The sequence below is a fragment of the Canis lupus genome, chromosome 27 (genome assembly GCF_011100685.1).
Source record: "Canis lupus familiaris isolate Mischka breed German Shepherd chromosome 27, alternate assembly UU_Cfam_GSD_1.0, whole genome shotgun sequence".
In the NCBI taxonomy this organism is placed as follows: Eukaryota; Metazoa; Chordata; class Mammalia; order Carnivora; family Canidae; genus Canis; species Canis lupus.
Genome location: NC_049248.1, coordinates 841,382 through 860,791, shown reverse-complemented (window position 1 = coordinate 860,791; position 19,410 = coordinate 841,382). Strand labels below are relative to the sequence as shown.

At 42.4% G+C, this 19,410-nt stretch overlaps 1 protein-coding gene across 7 annotated transcripts in view; it reads left to right on the top strand.

Moving 5' to 3' along the window:
- Positions 1–17,083, top strand: part of CECR2 (CECR2 histone acetyl-lysine reader) — a 173,864-nt gene extending 156,781 nt beyond the window's left edge. For 4 of the 7 annotated variants that reach the window (XM_038576255.1, XM_038576257.1, XM_038576253.1 and 1 more), the window contains 4 exons: positions 293–1,139; positions 7,682–9,104; positions 11,178–11,289; positions 12,123–17,083. In XM_038576255.1, coding sequence (XP_038432183.1) covers positions 293–1,139; positions 7,682–9,104; positions 11,178–11,289; positions 12,123–12,128 — 2,388 coding nt within the window. In that variant the 3' untranslated portion in view covers positions 12,129–17,083. The remainder of the gene's footprint in view (positions 1–292; positions 1,140–7,681; positions 9,105–11,177; positions 11,290–12,122) is intronic. The other 3 variants (XM_038576259.1, XM_038576258.1, XM_038576254.1) reach the window with 3 other exon arrangements.
- The last annotated feature ends 2,327 nt before the right edge of the window (positions 17,084–19,410 follow it).

Below are 19,410 nucleotides of genomic sequence, written 5' to 3'. Positions count from 1 at the left end.
ACAGATAAACTTCAGAAGTACAGTCTCCTACCAGGTTAAAGTTAATTCATCATCTTTCATTCTATAGAGTTTATTACTATAGATTAAACACATTATAAGATATGCCTTATTTTATGGGTCATTGTGGTTTTGATTTGCATTTCCTTGATGATAAGCATCTTTTCATGTGTCCATTGGCTATTTAAATGTCTTCTTTGAAGAAATGTCTGTTCATGTCTTCTGTCCTTTTTTTTTTTTTTTTTTTTTTAAGATTTTATTTTAACTCTGCTTTTTTTTCTTTTCTTGTTGCCAGCCTCCAGTTGGAATTAACAACCACCGAGGACCCAGGCTAGGGACACCAGAAGAGAAGCAAATGTGTGGGGGGCTGACACACCTTACTAACATGGGATCACATCCTGGATCCTTACAGCTTAGGCAAATGGGTGGCCCCAGTCAGGATGGAAATATTTATCCCCCTACTCAATTCCAGTCAGGATTTATTCCTCCTAGGCATGGTGGGGCTCCAACTCGACCCCCAGACTTTACTGAAAGCTCAGAAATTCCTCCCAGTCACATGTACCGATCATACAAGTACCTGAATCGAGTACACACTGCTGTCTGGAATGGGAACCATGGTGCTACAAATCCAGGAACCTTGGGCACAGATGAGAAGCCCCCCATGGGGCCAGGACCCTCTCACCAGCCTCGTACTCTTGGTCATATGATGGATTCTCGAGTGATGAGACCTCCTCTCCCCACAAACCAGTGGACTGAACAATCAAGCTTTCTACCTCATGGAGTTGCTTCTTCAGGGTATATGCGACCACCCTGTAAATCTGGTGGACATCGGTTACAGCCACCTCTGGCCCCAACGCCAAGTTCTCTTTTTGGAGCACCCTCCCAGGCTCTGCGAGGGGTACAAGGAGGGGACTCCATGATGGACAGCCCAGAGATGATTGCCATGCAGCAACTTTCTTCCCGAGTTTGCCCACCAGGTGTGCCTTACCACCCCAGACAGCCTACACCCCCCCATTTACCTGGCCCTTTTCCACAGGTAGCTCACTCAGCATCAGTAAGTGTGTCAGCCCCCAAGCCTACCTTGAGGAACCCTGGGAGGACACAGGAGAACAGTGAAACACAAGAGCCTGAGAATGACCGAGGTAATTTACACCAACACTTTTGTCTGATGTCTAACATGAAAACTCTTAATTCAAAAGGAATCTTTTTTACAAAGACTGTCAAACTTACTTCTAGCTTCTTGAACTACTCACTTGGATTGGGCCAAAGATCTGAAAGGTAGTAGTGATGGTTACACAAATGTGGTCCTTCCTGTACCATGCAGTTTTTTTGAGACTTATAGACGTGGCTATTTTATTATTCTTGTTTATAAAGATGGAAAATCCAAGGCACAAAGCATTAGGTTGCTTGGCTTCACGTTGCTAGTAAGTGGTGGAGCCGAGATTTTTACCCAGACCCACTCAGTCTAGCACCCATGCTCTCAACCACTGCATCCTCAAACTATCTTGAAGAATGACAGTCTTAAACTTTATCATTATGAAATAAGTTTTCAGCACTTAAAACCTGATTATTTCCATCCTTCTATTCTTTGGACACATATCTATAGCTACTCAGAATGAAGAGTGGTTAGACCTAGCATATCTAGAAGGGATTTCTTAGAAATATCATTTAAGAGATTAACCTGAAAATTTAGAAGATGAAAAGCATATTTTGTGTAATTAGTGCGTGTTTCTAGAATAGATGTCCACCCCGTCTTATGTTATTTTCTTCAACATATGACTGGAGAGGGGCACCTGAGTGGCTCAGTCATTTAAGCGTCTGACTCTTGATTTCAGCTCAGGTCATGATCTCAGAGTTGTGGGATCCAGCCCCAACTATAATTGTATATAATACTATATACAGTGTTATATTAGTTTCAGGTGTACAATATTGTGATTCAACAAATCCCTACATTACTCTGTGCTCTTCATGATAAGTGTGCTCTTTTTTTCTTTTTTCTTTTTTCTTTTTTTCTTTTTTTTTGATAAGTGTGCTCTTAATTCCCATCACCTATTTCACCCATTTCCCCACCCACCTCCTCTCTGGTAACCATCAGTTCTCTATAATTAAGAGTCCGTTTTTCTGTTGGTCTTTTTCTTTGTTCGTTTTTTAAATTCCCCATATGAGTGAAATCATATAGTATTTGTTTTTCTCCTGATTTATTTCACTTAGCATTATATCTTCCATCCATGTTGTTGTAAATAGCAATATTTCATTTTTTATGGTCAATACTCCATTATTTATTCATAACCACTTCTTGATCCATTCATCTTTCAGTGGACACATGGGTTGCTTCCATATCCTGGCTATTGTAGATAGCTAAGTAAACTCTAGTGCTGTAGTAAACATAGGGTGCATATACCTTTCAAATTATTGTTCTCCTATTCTTTGGACAAATACCCAGTAGTGGAATTAATGGATCATATGGTAATTCTATTTTTAATTTTTTGAGGAACCTCCATACGATTTTCTAGAATTGGCTACACCAGTTTGCTTTCCTCCCAACAGTGCCCAATGTTTTTTTTTCTACATCCTCACCAACATTTGTTTCTTGTGTTGTTGATTTTAGCCATTCTGTGGGCTGTGAGGTGATACCTCATTGTGGTTTTAATTAGCATTTCCTTGATGATAAGCATCTTTTCATGTGTCTGTTGGCTATTTAAATGCCTTCTTTGAAGAAATGTCTGTTCATGTCTTCTGCCCCCCACCCTTTTTTTTTAAGATTTTATTTATCTATTCATGAGAGACATATAGAGAGGCAGAGACACAGGCAGAGGGAGAAGCAGGCTCCATGCAGGGAGCCTGACATGGGACTCAATCCCGGGTCTCCAGGATCACGCCCTGGGCCGAAGTCAGCGCTAAACCACTGAGCCACTTGGGCTGACTTCCCTTTTTTTTTTTTTTTTTTTTTTAATGGCATATCTTTCCATTGATTATCTTGTCTTTAATTTTTTTTATCAGTGTTTTATAGTTTTCAGAGTATCAACCTTTTTTGCCTCCTTTGTTAAGTTTACTTCTAGGTATTTTATTATTTTTGGTGAAACTGTAAATGGGCGCCTGGCTGGCTCAATCAGTAGAATATGCAACTCTTTATCTTGGGGTTGTGAATTCAAGTCCCATGTTGGTTGTAGAGATCACTTAAAAATAAATTTTTTTTTTTTGTTTTTTAAAAAAATGTTTTTTTGTTTGTTTTTAAAGATTTTATTTATTTATTCATGAGAGGCACAGCAAGAGAGAGAGACACAGGCGCTGGGAGAAGCAGGCTCCACACAAGAGCCCGATGTGGAACTCGATCCCAGAACTCCAGGGTTCTCTGCCTCTCTCTCTCTTCCTTGTTGATTTTCTGTTGGATGCTCTGTCCATTGATATAAGTAGGGTGTGAAAGTCCCCTATTATTATTGTATTCTTATTATTTCCTTTATGTTTGTCATTGGCTGCTTTTTGTATTTCAGTGTTCCAGTGTTGGGTGCATAAATATTTACAATTGTTATATCTTCTTATGGGATCTTGCCTTTTGATTATGTAGTGTCCTTCTTTGTCTCTTATTACAGTCTTTGTTACATTCTGTTTTGTCTGAAATAGGTATTGCTACCTTGTGTTTCTTTTGACATCCATTTGCATGATTAAATGCTTCTCCGTCCCTTCACTTTCAATCTGAATGTGTTTTTAAATCTTTTTAAGATTTTATTTATTTATTCACGGAGGGGGGGGGTGGGTGGAGGCAGAGACACAGACAGAGGGAGAAGCAGGCTCCATGCAGGGAGCCCGACATGGGACTCAATCCCGGGTCTCCAGGATCACGCCCTGGGCTGAAGGCAGAGCTAAACCACTGAGCCACCCAGGCTGCCCTGCATGTGTCTTTTTGGTCTGAAATGAGTCTCTTGTAGGCAGCATTATAGATGAGCCTTTTTTTTTTCTTTTTAATCAATTGTAGCACCATATATATATATATATATATATATATATTTTTTTTATGATAGGCACACAGTGAGAGAGAGAGAGAGAGAGAGAGGTAGAGACACAGGCAGAGGGAGAAGCAGGCTCCATGCACTGGGAGCCCGATGTGGGATTCGATCCTGGGTCTCCAGGATCGCGCCCTGGGCCAAAGGCAGGCGCTAAACCGCTGCGCCACCCAGGGATCCCGCACCATATATTTTGATTGGAACATTTAGTCCATTTACATCCAGAGTAATTTTTTTTTTTCAGAGAATTATTTATAGATAAGTTCGTATTACCATTGTTACTTGTTTTAAGGTTTTGTTTTGGGTTTTTTTTTGGGTTTTTTTTTTTTTTGGTTTCTTTTTTTAGTTCTCTGTTTCTTCTCTTGGCTCTCTTTTGTCAGGTTTGGTGGCTTTCTGTAGTGATACACTTGGATTCCTTTCTCTGTATTTTTTGTATATCAACTACTGGTTTTTGATGTGTGGTTGCTATTAGGTATATATATATACCCCATCTTTTGCATGTAGTAGTCTATGTTAAGTTGATTGTCACTTAAATTTGAACCCATTCTTTACTTCCACCATGCCTCCCCACCAGGTTTTAGGCAAATGGTGTCGTACTTTTTATCCTTTTGTTTTGTGAATCACTTTAACTGACTTTTATAGATATACTTAACTTCCCTGCTTTTGTGCTTCCTTCTTTTCTTACTCCTGCATATGATCTTTCCTTTCCACTCAAAGTCCCTTTTAAGATTTCTCATAGGTCTGGTTAGTGATGATGAATTCCCTTAATTTTTCTTTGCCTGAGAAGACTCTCCTTCTAGTTAATGATAGCGTTCCTGAATAGAATATTCTTGGCTACTGGTGTTTTTTTCTTTTAGCACTTTGGATATATTATATCATTTCCTGTGGCCTACAAAGTTTCTGCTGAAAAATGAGCTTATGGTTTTATGGGATTTCTCTTATGTATAACTGGCTTCAGCGTGTTGTGTGCACCATACTGTAGAGTAGCTGAGTCTTGCAACTGAGACACATTTGCCTTCAATCCAGTTGTCTACAGTGGCTCTATTTGCCTGTTGCCTGTTTAGTCCCTGCATTGTTAGTGGGTCAGTCTTGGGCCACCCAAGCTTGGGTTGAGTTAGGCCAGGCATTTATCAGAGGTGCAGTAGAACCAAACTGCTGGACACTTTCTGTGTGTTGTCCTCTGAGAAGCTTTCATTGGTAGGGTTGGCCTTCAGTCCAAACAGCTTGTCTACCCCCAGCCCACTGTGGGAGCCTCAGTGAGACTGGTATGTGTGGTTATCTTCTCCTGTATCCAAGCAGGGCAGGAATCTCTTTGAAGTAGTGCTTGTCCTTGTCCTAGCTGCTTGCATCTTCCCAGGCTCTTGGCATCTCTTTGGGTGGGCTCCAGCCAAGGGCATATTGAGGGGGCCAAGTCAACAGAAAAATGCAAAACAGGACCCATAACTGCCAGGAAGCTCCTCACCAGTCTGCTGGAGGAGAGAGCTGCAGCTGCCCAGGAAACTTCTGCCCAGGCTTGGGTGGAGGGGTATTTCTGCAGGAGAATGCCAGGGCAGGGCACACTGATAGCTCTGTGACAAGTGTTAGCACTGCGCTGGTTCCCACGGGTGTCCATCTATCTAGGCTAGGAAGCAAGGGAGGAAAATGGTGCCTGCCCACTTTTGTTCTTTGAGTGGTCTCCCAAAGATTCCTTCCCCTCCAGTATACACTATGAGTAAATGAATCTCCTTTCCATAAAAGTCAGATATTTTTTCACACTGTTGCTTCTATGCTCTATCTCAGTAGGGCTGCTGTCTTTTTAAGGCCAGGGACTCTAGTCTCCTGGATTTCCCAGAGCTGAGCCCACTGATTTTTAAAGTTTCAGGTACCAATAAGCCCCAGATTCTTGGGTCCCTCTGGTTTTCAAACCCAAATGTAACAGGAATTCACCTTCCCCACACAGGTTCCGTGCCTGGGGTTTCTGGTTTGGGCATCTGCCCCTCTCCCATCTATATGCCCACTGCATCCCTCCCTGCTGTGGACAGCCTGGGGATCCATTTGGCTCCCAACAACGCCTCTGTCCTTCCTACCCTCCTGGATGTGGCCACTGCTCTACATTTAGCTGTGGAGAGTCTGTTCTGCCAGCCTTTAGGTTGCTTTCTGCTGATCCTGGTATTATCTAGTTACCTAGTTGTTACCATGAGACGAGATGAGCTTAAGATCCTCCTACTCTGCCATATTCCCCAATTCAGACTTACTTTTTAAAAGTGTTTCTTTCAAGGGAAGGCCCACTTGTGAACACTAGCTCTAACACAATTGTCTAATACTGATTTTAAATGGTGTCTGGAACTCAAGCTTCAGAATAAACCCTCTGGTGAAAATGTGGATAAGGCTATTTGTTAGTTGCCACGTTTTATGTTGACAAAATGAAAAGTGTTGATTTAAATTTCATTGTATAGCTTATACCTTTGGGTTTTTTTTTTTTTTTTTTTTAAGATTTTATTTATTTATTCATGGCAGAGAGAGAGAGAGAGAGAGAGGGAAGTAGGCTCCATACAGGGAACCCAACGTGGGACTCGATCCCGGGTCTCCAGGGTCACACCCCAGGCTGAAGGTGGCACTAAACTGCTGAGCCACCGGGGCTGCCCACCTTTGATTTTTCAAGCCAGCATTAGTTCATTAGTTGACTGAGATTTTTAGTAGGTCTTTAAAAGTTGTTGTGAATACTTAATCTTGTCTTTAAGATCTGTTACCAGAATTTTTTTTTTTTTTTTAAGATTTTATTTATTCATGAGAGACACACAGAGAGAGAGAGGCAGAGACACAGGCAGAGAGAGAAGCAGGCTCCTTACAGGGAGTCCAATGCAGGACTCCATCCCAGGACCCCAGGACTACGCCCTGAACCAAAGGCAAGACACTCAACCACTGAGCCACCCAGGCATCCCCCAGAATTGTATTTTGTTCACACCTGAGCAACAACTCTGTTCTACTTGAAAGGATGTAATAATAGCATATTTCTGGTTTGACAGAACAACAAGATAAAGAATTCTGAGTTTATAATTAAGCATTTGAGCCTGGTAAATTAATTTATTTGGGTGTAGTAAATTTCTATAATAGTTAAAGGTGGCTTTTGAGTTTTATTCTGTAGCCATCTTGTTTTCAAGACATCTAGACAAGTTAAATATTTTCTTTCATTCAAGAAATCTTTATTCCCTATTTTGTGCAAGTACAAACAGTGGTGGGGAACAAAATAAAGTCCTTGCTGCTGTGGAACTTATTGTTTGAGGGGCAGAAGTCAGGGATCTAGCTTTCTTGAAACTTTTCCATCATGTACTTGTCTTTCTTATTGTATCTCCATATATGACGTGCATCTACTTGAATTATCTCCCACTCATTTACTAATCTGACTGTGACAGCACAGCAAGAGAGAGACAGGGATATTTCCATTCTTTGGCAGACTTTATGAGTTAGCTGTAGAGGTGCTAGGTATTATCTCTTGGTCTATAAGGTGGAGTTTACAAGGGCCTCGACGACATGATCCCTTTCACAGACCTTCAAAATTTTTGGCTGAAGCTTGAATGACCACATATCCACCTCAACCCCACCTGTCCTTATCTGATTGCTTTCATGTTCTTTTCACTGTCATCCCCATCAGTATTGTAATTTCAGCTACTGAATTATTACTTGGATCTGTGTTTTTCCTACAGCAGATCCCTTGCCTGGGCTTGAGCAGAAACCACCAAACATTGGTGCTTCAGAGGGAATTTACCTCAAACAACTACCTCACCCTACACCTCCCTTGCAGACCGACTGTACCAGGCAGAGCTCGCCACAGGAAAGGGAAACAGAGGGCCCAGAGCTCAAAAGCGACTCCTCAGAATCTGGAGAAAACTGTAAAGCAACAAAGAGCAAGAATGCCTGGCCCCCAGAGAGCAACTATACCAGCCCAGCCACTCAAGGATGTATGCAAGACCTCTCCACTCTGGCAGATAGAGGGGTTCTAGCTGAAAATGGAGTGATTGTTGAAGCATCCCCTTGTGGATCAGAGGGGAAGGGCCTTGGTGGTAGTGATTCAGAAAAGCCACTCTGCCCCAGAGGCAAAACGCTACAGGAAACCATGCCATGTACAGGACAGAACCCTGCTACACCTCCCAACACAGACCCCAATTTGCTGGGGGGCACCGTAAGCCAGTTTTCTCCCTTATACATGCCTGGCCTGGAATACCCAAATTCAGCCACACATTACCACATCAGTCCAGGTCTGCAAGGTTTGGGCCCCATGATGGGAAGTAAACCCCCAATATCCCATCCTCAGCATTTTCCCCCTAGGGGCTTTCAATCTAATAACTCTCATTCTGGAGTCTTTCCCCGGTATCGTCCCCACCAAGGAATGAGGTATTCCTACCAGTCACCGCCTCAGCCTTCCTACCATCACTATCAGCGAACTCCTTATTATCCGTGTCCGCAGGGCTTTTCTGACTGGCAAAGACATATTCATCCCCCAGGAAGCCCAAGTGGGCTCCCACCTAATCCACCTCCCCCACCAAGGCCCCTCTTCTCAGATAAGAGTACCTTGGCTAATCTGCAAGGCTGTGAGACACTGAATGCTGCCTTAACTTCCCCAACCCAAATGGATGTGGTGGCTGCTAAAGTAGTCTCAACTGATGGGCAGAATCCTGGTCCAGAGGAAGAGAAGCTGGATGAATCGATGGAGAGGCCAGAGAGTCCAAAAGAATTTTTAGACCTGGACAACCATAATGCAGCTACCAAGCGGCAGAGCTCATTGTCAACCAGCGAGTACCTTTATGGAACTCCTCCTCCACCTCTGAGTTCAGGAATGGGATTCGGTTCATCTACTTTCCAACCCCATGGTGTGATGCTACAGACAGGGCCTCCTTACACACCTCAGCGGCCAGCCAGTCATTTCCAGCCTAGGCCTTACTCTTCCCCTGTGGCTCCTCACCCACCTCATCATCCAGTGGCTGCCCAGCCCAATGGCCTCTCTCAGGAGGGCCCTATCTATCGCTGCCAGGAGGAGGGCCTGGGTCACTTTCAAGCTGTAATGATGGAACAGATTGGCACTGGAAGTGGAATAAGGGGACCTTTCCAGGAAATGTATAGGCCTTCAGGGTAAGATTGCATTCAGTAGTTTCTTGGATTTTGTTTCTTTTTTCTGAGAATAGAATACATGTTAGTTTTAGAAAGAAAAATGGCTTTAGGGAACGAAGGTGATAACCTTTAGTGGTGTAGTTCCAAGGAAAGTGTGTGAATCATTGATAATTGGAGACGTACTGGAAATGTTTCAGCCTTTGAGTCTGATTTTATCTTTGGCATTGTGTTCCCTCATGGAAGTGAATTGGCTGGGTGCCTGTGTGGCTTAGTCAGTGAAGCATCTGCCTTTGACTCAAGTCATGATCTCAGGGTCCTGGGATTGAGCCCCACATCCTGCTCAGCAAGAAGCCTGCTTCTCCCTCTCCTCCCTGCTCTTGCTTGCTCGCTCTCACTCGCTCTCTCATGTGCATGCATAATTTAAAAAAAAAAAAAAAAAAAGATAAATACAGGGACGCCTGGATGTCTCAGCGGTTTAGCACCGAATTCGGCCCAGGGTATGATCCTGGAGTCCCAAGATCGAGTCTCACATCAGGCTCCCTGCATGGATCCTCCTTCTCCCTGTACCTATGTCTCTGCCTGTCTCTCTCTCTCTTTCTGTGTCTCTCATGAATGAATGAATGAATGAATGAATGAATAATAAGTAAATAAATAAATAAATAAATAAATAATAAATAAAATCTTTTAAAATAAAATAAAATTTAAAAAGACAAATACATAAATGACTGGTTAGATCTTGACACTGGAAACTTGATAGCCACAGTTCAAGAGCCATAGGCAGAGGCATCAGCATTGCTGCTAAGTTCAGATACTCTGATCAAGGTAAAATAGGTCTTTCAAACCTGAGGTTATGGGAGATCATGTGTAATGTTCAGGTTTTATCCCTTGCCTTTCATTCCTTCCTCTAACACTACTGAATAAAGAAACTAGGTTTATCCAGAATTAAAACAAATCATATTCAGTCCGCATGAGAATTCTTGCAAATAGTGATGTTTTTTTGTTGTTTTTTTTTATTTTATTTATTTATTTATTTATTTATTTATTTATTTATTTATTTATTTATTTTTGATAGTCACACAGAGAGAGAGAGAGGCAGAGACACAGGCAGAGGGAGAAGCAGGCTCCATGCACTGGGAGCCCGACATGGGATTCGATCCCGGGTCTCCAGGATCACGCCCTGGGCCAAAGGCAGGCGCCAAACCGCTGCGCCACCCAGGGATCCCAAATAGTGATGTTTTTAAGGCTCCGTGAGGTGATCAGTGATCCAGAAGATTTTCAAGTTAATAATATATAAAAACAGTTAAATGAACTTGTTTTACACCAAAGTCATGAACCCCTAATCATAAAGCCAGTACCATCCAACTTAAAAACAAATGTGCTGCTCTTCAATGCCAGCCTGAGACCTTACCTCCAAAACTTCTTCCCCATTTACTGTTCTGCCATATTTGTTTTATGCTTCATCACTTATGTTGATGTTTTGTTTCAAACCATTGGGAAGTAAGTTGCAGACTTCATGACCCCTTCTTCCTATATACTTCAGCTGCAAGTTATGTCATTCTCCTGGAGCACAATCTGAAACTGTTATTCCATGGAAGGAAAATAACAGTAATAGTGTTTAATATAGAGCCCTTATTTAATTTCTCCATTTGTCCCCAAAATGTCTCTTATGGCTGTGCTTCTTTGTTTTATCTTATTTTGGGTTTTTTTCCCATCCAGGATTCACTTAAGGTTAATGTATTTATATTTGGTTTCTCTGTCCTTTAGTCTCTTAATTTACAACATGTATTCTGTCATCGTTTTGTTTTGTTTTTCAAACATTTGAGGCTAGTTCTCATGTAAGATGTCCCAGATTCTGGATTTTTCTCATTGTTCCCTATGTTTGGAGTCCATTTAAACACTTGTCAAGAACACTGTTTAGGCGGTGTCACATGATTGCATCAGACTTGTAGTACTTTGTCCCTGTGTTGATTCCAAGTTTGATTACCTAGATAATTAAGGCACTATCGCCCTGAGATTTTCATGATTAAAGGATCTCTTTCCTTTCTAATTAATATGTCTTCATTAATTCTTAACTGTTCTTACTTGTGGCTATAGAATGCAAATGCATCCAGTCCAGTCACAGTCCTCGTTCCCAAAGACCCCAACACCAGCAACATCACAGGAAGAGCTGACACCACATAAGCCCCCAACACTTCCTCTTGATCAGGTAAAAATCCAAAATTAGAATTCCTGTTATTCTTCCAGATGGCAGGAAATACTTCATTATGAGTTTATTGTGATTCTGAAAAATATATATTTTTTAAGATGTCCTGTTAATATAGGAACTTGAACTAGAATCTAGTACATCATGCCCTCCTGGCAACCAAGTAAAAAGAGCCACCCAGGCCCTGTGCTCTCAGTTGATTCAACAATGGGGAGAGTCCAGAGAAGACAGCCTCATGGGAATCTTTAAAAAAAAAAGAGAGAGAGAGAGAGAAGACCGTCTCAGAAGTAGCTTCATGTTCCTATTTTCTTTTCGTCTGGTAACCAGCTGTTTGGGGATTGTTCAAGGCTCCTTTTTCCAAACTGGCCACTAACTTTTATTTTGATGTGATAGCTTTAGTATTTTTTACCCTTCTTCATCTATTTCATCTGAAGAGAGACCAGTCAGGATTTTATATAATAGTAACTACCTTCAAGTGCTGCTTTTCTGCGAGGCACTGTGCTATGGTTCTCTATGCACAGTATCTCATTTCATCTCTTCCTTGACCGCAGTGAAGTCATTATCATTAAGAGCATCAGTATTGTTCCCTAATGTGCAGGGAGTCCCTACAGCTCCTGAGTGAGGAGGGCCAGAGCCCACTCTCTGGAAGTTAAGTGTGACAGCTGAAACAAAACCAAGCCATTTTCCCAGATGGAGAGGAACCTGTACAGCACTTTGGCTTATTTAATTTTTTTAAACAGCACAGCTTAAAAATTAATTAATTAATTAATTAATTAATTAAAAATAAATAGCACCGTTGTTAATTTTGTTTAAATTGTCTTTATTGCTTCTCTCAGAGTTAGTCCAAGGACGAAATAAACCCCAAGGAAACAGAAAGCTGCACATGAAGACTGGAACATGGAGAATTTAGGGAAATGATCCCTGCCCATCTCTGTTCCTGTTAGCCTGCCACACCCCTTCACAGTGCATCACGTCCTGCCATCCAAGAGCTGAAGCCTTTCCCAGAGCCTTGGAAGCATACTTCTTAGACTAACACCAATTTACAGGGGTCCTTGGTTGGGGATCTCTCGTATGGCCAATAGTCGAGAACAAATTGAACTGAAATTAGTAATGGCTTGTCTAAGTCCTGAGACTCTTGTTCAGGGAAAATTATCTTAACCTTGGGGGAGGGGGGGTCATACTTAAGAATGGAGTGGTGCTTGTAAACTTTCATGAGCAGCTAACTCAGGTATATATTTGGGGAAAGGACTACTCGTAGTATTAATGTGTTTGGAGCTGGGTCCAGTTTACAGAATTTTCATGTTGCCTTTTAAAAATAATTTTTGTTGTTGGTGGTGAATGTATTGTAAATAAGTGGGAAGGGTGGGTGGGGATGTGGAAGAAATGGAAGTCCTAACTGTGGTGGGCATGCAGCACTAGAGTGATCCTTATCTGTTTACAATCATGTCACACTGAATACTTTTGGGAGCTGGAGAAGAGGGTAGGAAAAGTTTACTCTTGTAAAATGTCACTGTTTCCTCAGTGGCCAGCAGTCCCTTGTGAGTTGAAGGCCTCCTTTCTAAGCAGCACGAGAGGGTGCCATTGCACTGCCCCCTGATTGTTGAGTTTCTGAGTTTGGAGGCAGAGTGCTCTCACACAGCCTACCAGAGGCATCAGCCTAGAAGGCAGGCTGCTCTCTCATCCAGTGGCCCAATCCCTGGATTTCAGAGAGCGGTGCCCTTCCTGATTTGCCATCAGCCCTACCAGATAGGTGTAAACCAGTATCAGGAATTCGGATCACTAGTGTTTTGCTTATTAGAATATAAAATGAATCGTCCTCTTCACAGACCTGCCAGGACTGTGAACTGGTAGACATCACACAAAGCTTTCTGGCACGAATCACATTTTGTGGAAGTGACTACTCAGGTTTGTATATGTTAGTATCAATAAAGAAATTGCACAGTTTTGAATAGGAAAAATGTATTCTATAGATTTACAGTTTGAATTTAGGAATTTCAATATATATAGTTTGAATTCATTTTAAGTGAATCATAGTAAAATAAGTCATGGTGATTTAAAATAGCTTTCAGGAACGAGTTCTTGGAAATCATTTGTCATATCTATGATAGGAAACAATTTTACAGTATTAAATTACTTTGTTACAGTTTTAGAAGTGAATTACACTGGATTGTCCTGTTTAGCATTCTATATTTGATTTTAGCTGAGATACCACCAAAGTTAGGACTCCTATGTTTTAAAGTTTTTAATATCCCACAAAGAAAACAAAAAACTAAGGAAAAATGCCCTGAGATTACAGATTTTTGTAAAGAATAGCATATATTAAGCATGCCTTTGGGATAGTAGATAAGCTTCCATATAATATCAATCTGCCCTAGTTTCTTACAAATTCAGCCTTGTGAGGGTCCATTAGAATCTTTCTCTCCAATTCCAGTCCTTGATGAAACGTGGAACTATCATGTTTAAAGTTTGCTAAGCCTATGCTATTAGGAAAAGAAACAAATTAGAAACATCCATGTTAAACAGATGGAACCCAAGACACCAGCTCCGGTGTAAAGGAAATTCATACAAATAAGGGAATGCTAATTGACCTGGCATTGTGGCTTAAGGCTCAGGCAGGAGCCTTTAAGATAAAATGCACAAAAATGTGAATTTTTTCAGTTTTAAATTTGGTGTGCTTTTTAAGTGGAGTGAGTTTTGAGGTTGTGTTCTCATTTGGTCCGAATTCTTGTTAGAAACTATCACTGGCATAATCTGGTTTGGAAGAATGAAGGGGTCAGCGCTGTCCCTGCAGGAAGAACAGATTTGATGGTTCAGCTCTTGAGCTAGTGTGAGTTAACATGGCCGATGCATTACTACTTCTGGTTTTATGTCTGCATAGAAGCAGGGAGGAGAGACCAACTGGTCTTTACGGCTGGCTCGGGTCTGGTTAGAGCTGGTCTGGACCCAGAGCATCTCGCTGCTGACAGCCTTTCTCTTCTCCCATGAAAGTTGGTTTGAGTGAGAGGCCTTTAGCTGCTGCCTAACTAGGATCACAGCGACAGGTTCTGTTCCCCTGGTGCTGAGGTTGGAGGCCTTGCTTTGTGCTGAATGACCCTGGGGCCTGGGGAGGAGTGGACCATAAGCAATAGTTGGGCTGACCTGTCCCACTCTGCTCGAGGTAACCTTTTCTCCTCACTCTCCCAGCCTCTTAGTCCGTTACTGTCGCTAGACAGAAGCTGTGAACAATATTAGGAAGAAATCTGTAGATTCTTTTATCCTTAACCTCCCTTCTTTAGGATGTAGAGATGTGAGGAAATATTAAGGAAGAACAATATCAAGGGTTGAACTACTGTATCTTACCATAACTCTGGGAACGAGGGCAGCAGCAAATGTGGCAGCCTTGTTGCATCCCATGTGGGAGTTGGGTCATGCATTACAGGTACCAGCGCTTCAGCCCTTGTCTGCTACATCCTGAACTTTTACTGGTCTTTGAAGTGCAGATCTGCTAAAAGTCGTCAGGAGCTACAAGATTGCAGGAACACATGTGACGTTGAGCTGCTGTGAGCCACGGATCTGCTCTTCCCAACCCCCAACAGCACCTTTTCTTCTCTCCCGTCTTTCTGTTCTGGCACTTGTGAAGTGTCTTAAGCAGATGCACATGCATTTGCCATCTTCTCCATGAGGGGATGATGGTTAGCAAATCACTGTATAACTAGCAAGTAGTGTGTGAGGAGGTCCTAAAAATGATGTGCTGTCGGCCTAGAAGGACTTTGACAGGGTGGGTCACTGCCACCTTGTCCATGTGCCAGCTCTCAGGAGTCCCCAGCAGGGTTAGCTGGGAGCCACGAGTAATGAGGAAACCCTGACACCTGTTTGATTTAACAGATGTGGCTAGCCTTTGTTAGAGTCGTTATTAAGTTAGAATCTTTTTTTCCCCTAAGATCCAAGAGACATAAACGACCCAGAAAAAAGTAAAGCTTTTTGGAAGGTTTCTGGTTTGGGGTTTTTTTTTCCCCTCAGAGTCTGTTTGTTTAAAAAGTAGCTGTTGGCTGAAATTTATTGTGGTAGATGCATGTGAAGAGTAGTAAGTAAGGCCAAAATGTGCAGATTCTTTTTCATAAAACTTCTTCTATCCCACTTTCTAAAAATAAAATTAAAAGCCACTCTGCCCCTCCTTAATCACGTCGGACACGTTCTGGCAGTGCACGTGAGCTTCTTATTCATGTTTCTTTATTCTCCATGAGCCCAAGTCAGACTGCTCTCAAAAAGGCAAAACTCATGCTCATCTTTAGTTTTATGTTTATTGAAAACCTGAAGACCTGTAGTGTGTGTGTGCACCTTAGTTCACTCAGACCTTAGCTTTCAGTGTCGATTCATCATGGCACTCAGACCTTGAAAGTGCTTCTCATGACTAACCATCAGGTGTCATTCCCCCATGGCATTTGTCTGCTGTATTCTTATTTATGGTGATTCCTACTGGAGTCAAAGAGAATGCTAAGTGCTGTCCAAAACACACAAAATCCCAGTGTTGCTGTCATCACAGATGTCAGAAACAAGCTCCCGACCCATACGACTTGGTTGAATTTTTCTTCCTTTTTTTCTCTTTAATGGAAGTTCAAATTTATAAATACTACTGTACTACTCTCAAGACCTAATTTGAAATTTCACAGGAAGTCTTAACCCAGCAGTCCCAAGGACAGTTACATAGTGTCAGAATGCTGACATACTTTCAGAACAACTATTTTCAAAGAAATGAAAGGCTTAGAGTTTTCTAGCATGGTTGCTGTTCCCCCTATGGTTATCTGTCCGCCCATTCACCCCTGCTCAGTCTGCAGCGACCTCCATGGAGGAAGTCAGCTCATGTGTGTGTGAGTCCAGGACAGTTCTCCTTTGGGGGTTTCTGGAATGCAGTGTTCCTGCTGAGAGCTTTCTGTTCACCACTCCTGGGAGAATACTGGGCATTGTGTTGAGCACGCAGAGGCTTTTATTCCTGGGCTCACATCACTGTCTAGGAACTACAAATATGATTGAGACTTGCTGCATAAGAAGAAACCCCTTTTCCTGTCTTGGTGGGTTGGACTCTCTCTTTAATTTGGAACCTTAGGACACCAAGCCTTGCCCTGCTTTTAATTCTGTTAATTAAGTTAACAGAACTTGAGTGGACATTTCTGCATCCCATCTCTCACGTGAAGCTGTGACACAAGCTTTGTCTCCAGGTTAGGTGTTCATCTGTCTCTGCTTTGTAGGCCTTTGCGAAACAGAAATCTAGGAGGGCTGTCGCCCCAGATAGTCAATGTTTCTCACTGTATACCACGGGACTGACTGAACTTTGATATGTAGAAATGGCTAATAACCAACTGACTTCCTGCATGGGTTTTGAAAAAGGGTGGGATGGGGTTGGGAACAGGGGGTGTGGATATTGAGTAAATTATTGAAATGCTGAACCCCATTGAATATCCTTTGTGTGACCCTGTTTGCCTAGCTGGGACTCGGGTACCTCACTCTCCTGGGAGCCCAGGCCAGTCTCCACCACACAGTGTCAGGGATTCTTTCCTTCTGCTGCAAAAGCCGTGTGAACTTTCCTGGCCAGTACTGGAAAGGGGAATGCTATTTATTTTTATATTGTGTATATTTTGTCGTGGTCTGCTGATTCCCTGTTTCACTGAGAGCGACACTTACCTCAGTAGTTAGTTCGATACTGTGTGTTGGATAATTTTTTAAAAGAACTTTTTAAAAAGCTTTTTGATCCTCAGAGGTCTGTAGATTTATTTCCATATGAACTGGTTATTTTGTATAAAGTACATTCTTAAAATAGCAAGGCTCTGCTATGCGTGAGTTGTGTGTGTCCATGTGTCACTTTTATCATCAGAACAAAGGTTTGAACTAGGCCTCAGCACCACCACTTACAAAATGCTGGTCCTGCTCAACTGGCTTCATCAGGGTGGGTGGGTGGTGTCAGGGCAGGCAGGGGAGTGTGCCCTGTGCAGGTGATGGGGGTACATGCTCTGCGGAGAACCTCAGAACAGTACCAAAACCGATTGGCACTTCCAAACAACATCTGGGATAAAATACTCCCCAGCTCGCCTTGCCAACACCCACCTCCTTGCACCCACTCCCAATACCACCCACATATTCCCAGCCCTTGGTACATACCTTTAACTCACTGGGGCTCCATACACCACTTTTACTCTCCTTCCAAAATCTAGGATGGACTTGGGGTCCAGTAGGTAAAGATTTTGGCTTTTAATGAGGGGACACCGGGCAGCGGTAGCCTGGATCCATTACAAGTGGCCAGAAGTGGGAGCTATGAGGGACACCTGGGTGGCTCAGCAGTTGAGTGTCTGCCTTCAGCTCAGGTGGTGATCCTCGAGTCCCGGGATCGAGTTCTGCTTCAGGCTCCCTGCATGGAGCCTGCTTCTCTCTCTGCCCGTGTCTCTGCGCCACCCCCTCTCTGTCTCATGAAAAGTGAGAGCTATGAGACTAGGTAAGCATCTCCTTCCTACCTGCCCAATTTATTCGGTTTTTATTTCCATTTCTTAGGAGGGCTTTTGTTAAAGGAGAGAGGGAGACTAGGGGCACCCGGCTGGCTCAGTTGGAGAACGTGTCTCCTGTGTCTCCTGATGTTGGGGAGTTTGAGCTCCATCTCCGGTGTAGAGCTTACTTGAAGAAAAAAAAGAAGCAGAAAGTAGCCATCTTATCAGTTGGCTGAAGTTCTAAGACACCAAAATTTCTGGCCTGCTTTATCCTTAATCAGCCTTGTAATATTCTGTAAAAATATTCTACCACAAATAATACTAATTTCCAGATCTGTGTTCACTCAGGTTTATCAGTTTCTAGGGCAGTGACAGATCCCTCCTGACCTCCCAACTGTGTGGTATTAGATTGTCCCTTTTTTAAAGATTTGTTATAGGGAGAGAAAGAATCACCACCAGACCTCCCCTGAGCACAAAGCTCAATCTCACAACCCATGAGATCATGACTTGAGCCAAAATCACTAGTTGGATGCTTAACTGAGCCACCCAGGCACCCCTAAATTGTCCCTATTGATATTATTATTGACTGATAGGTTCTCAAGACTTCCATCTTGCTGTTTTAAAACTATTTTTCATCATTCTTCCATAAGAAACATTTTTGGGGGCAGCCCGAGTGGCTTAGCGGTTTAGCGCCACCTTCAGCCCAGGATGTGATTCTGGAGACCCCCGGGATCGAGTCCCACGTTGGGCTCCCTGCATGGAGCTTGCTTCTCTCCCTCTGCCTGTGTCTCTGCCTCTCTCTCTCTCATAAATAAATAAAATCTTAAAAAACATTTTTTCTAAAAAATGTCAGTCACATGTTCTAGTTTAGTAGTTGCATTTCCATATAATATTTGAAGTAAAAAATTTTTGAATCAATTTTAAATTAAAATCATTAGTAAACCCCAGATTTGACAGGATACTGGTAAGATGGTGTTTCAGTGTCTCCTTTTGTGCTGGTGGGGCAAGGGCCGGTGGACTCTGCTCTGGCCTGGCTTCCTTGATTGTCCTGGCAGTTGTGACACCAGCATGGTCGGCATCAGCTCTATTCCCAGTGCATACTAGTATCACATCCTTAAAATGCATGAAAAAATTGATTTCTGACTTCTGGATTCCCAGCTGCAACCACTCCTATTGTGGCATGAATTCCTCACTAAACAAAAACCAAATTTTTTTTTTACTATTTCAGCTAATTTTGTTATAGGAACTTAGTTCTTAGCTGAGTGCCCTTTAGGGTGTTCCCAGATTTATCTCCTTGGAACCAAAACAAAGTATCTTCCACAGATCAGTTGTGTTCCAAAACTTGGTACAGTGGACAGTGTTAATCCACTTCTATTTTTGAAACTATTATTTGACATTAACACTTGTTAAGCCCCATGGGTAACAGCTTACACAACAATCCCCCTACTCGGTGAGCTGCTTGCTTCAAATTGGAGCATGAAAAGAAAGCTGGCAGGGCAAGATTTAGGGAAAAGGAAGTCACAAATTGTCAACGAGGATTAGTCTCAAGACTCTGTGGAACTTTGCTCTTTGACATTTGGAAACATCCAAAGTGCTTCTCTTATTAAACAGTAATGTCTTCTGTCTCTAAACCAACTCCTGTCATTGGGGAAGGAAAGGGATCTTAATTTTA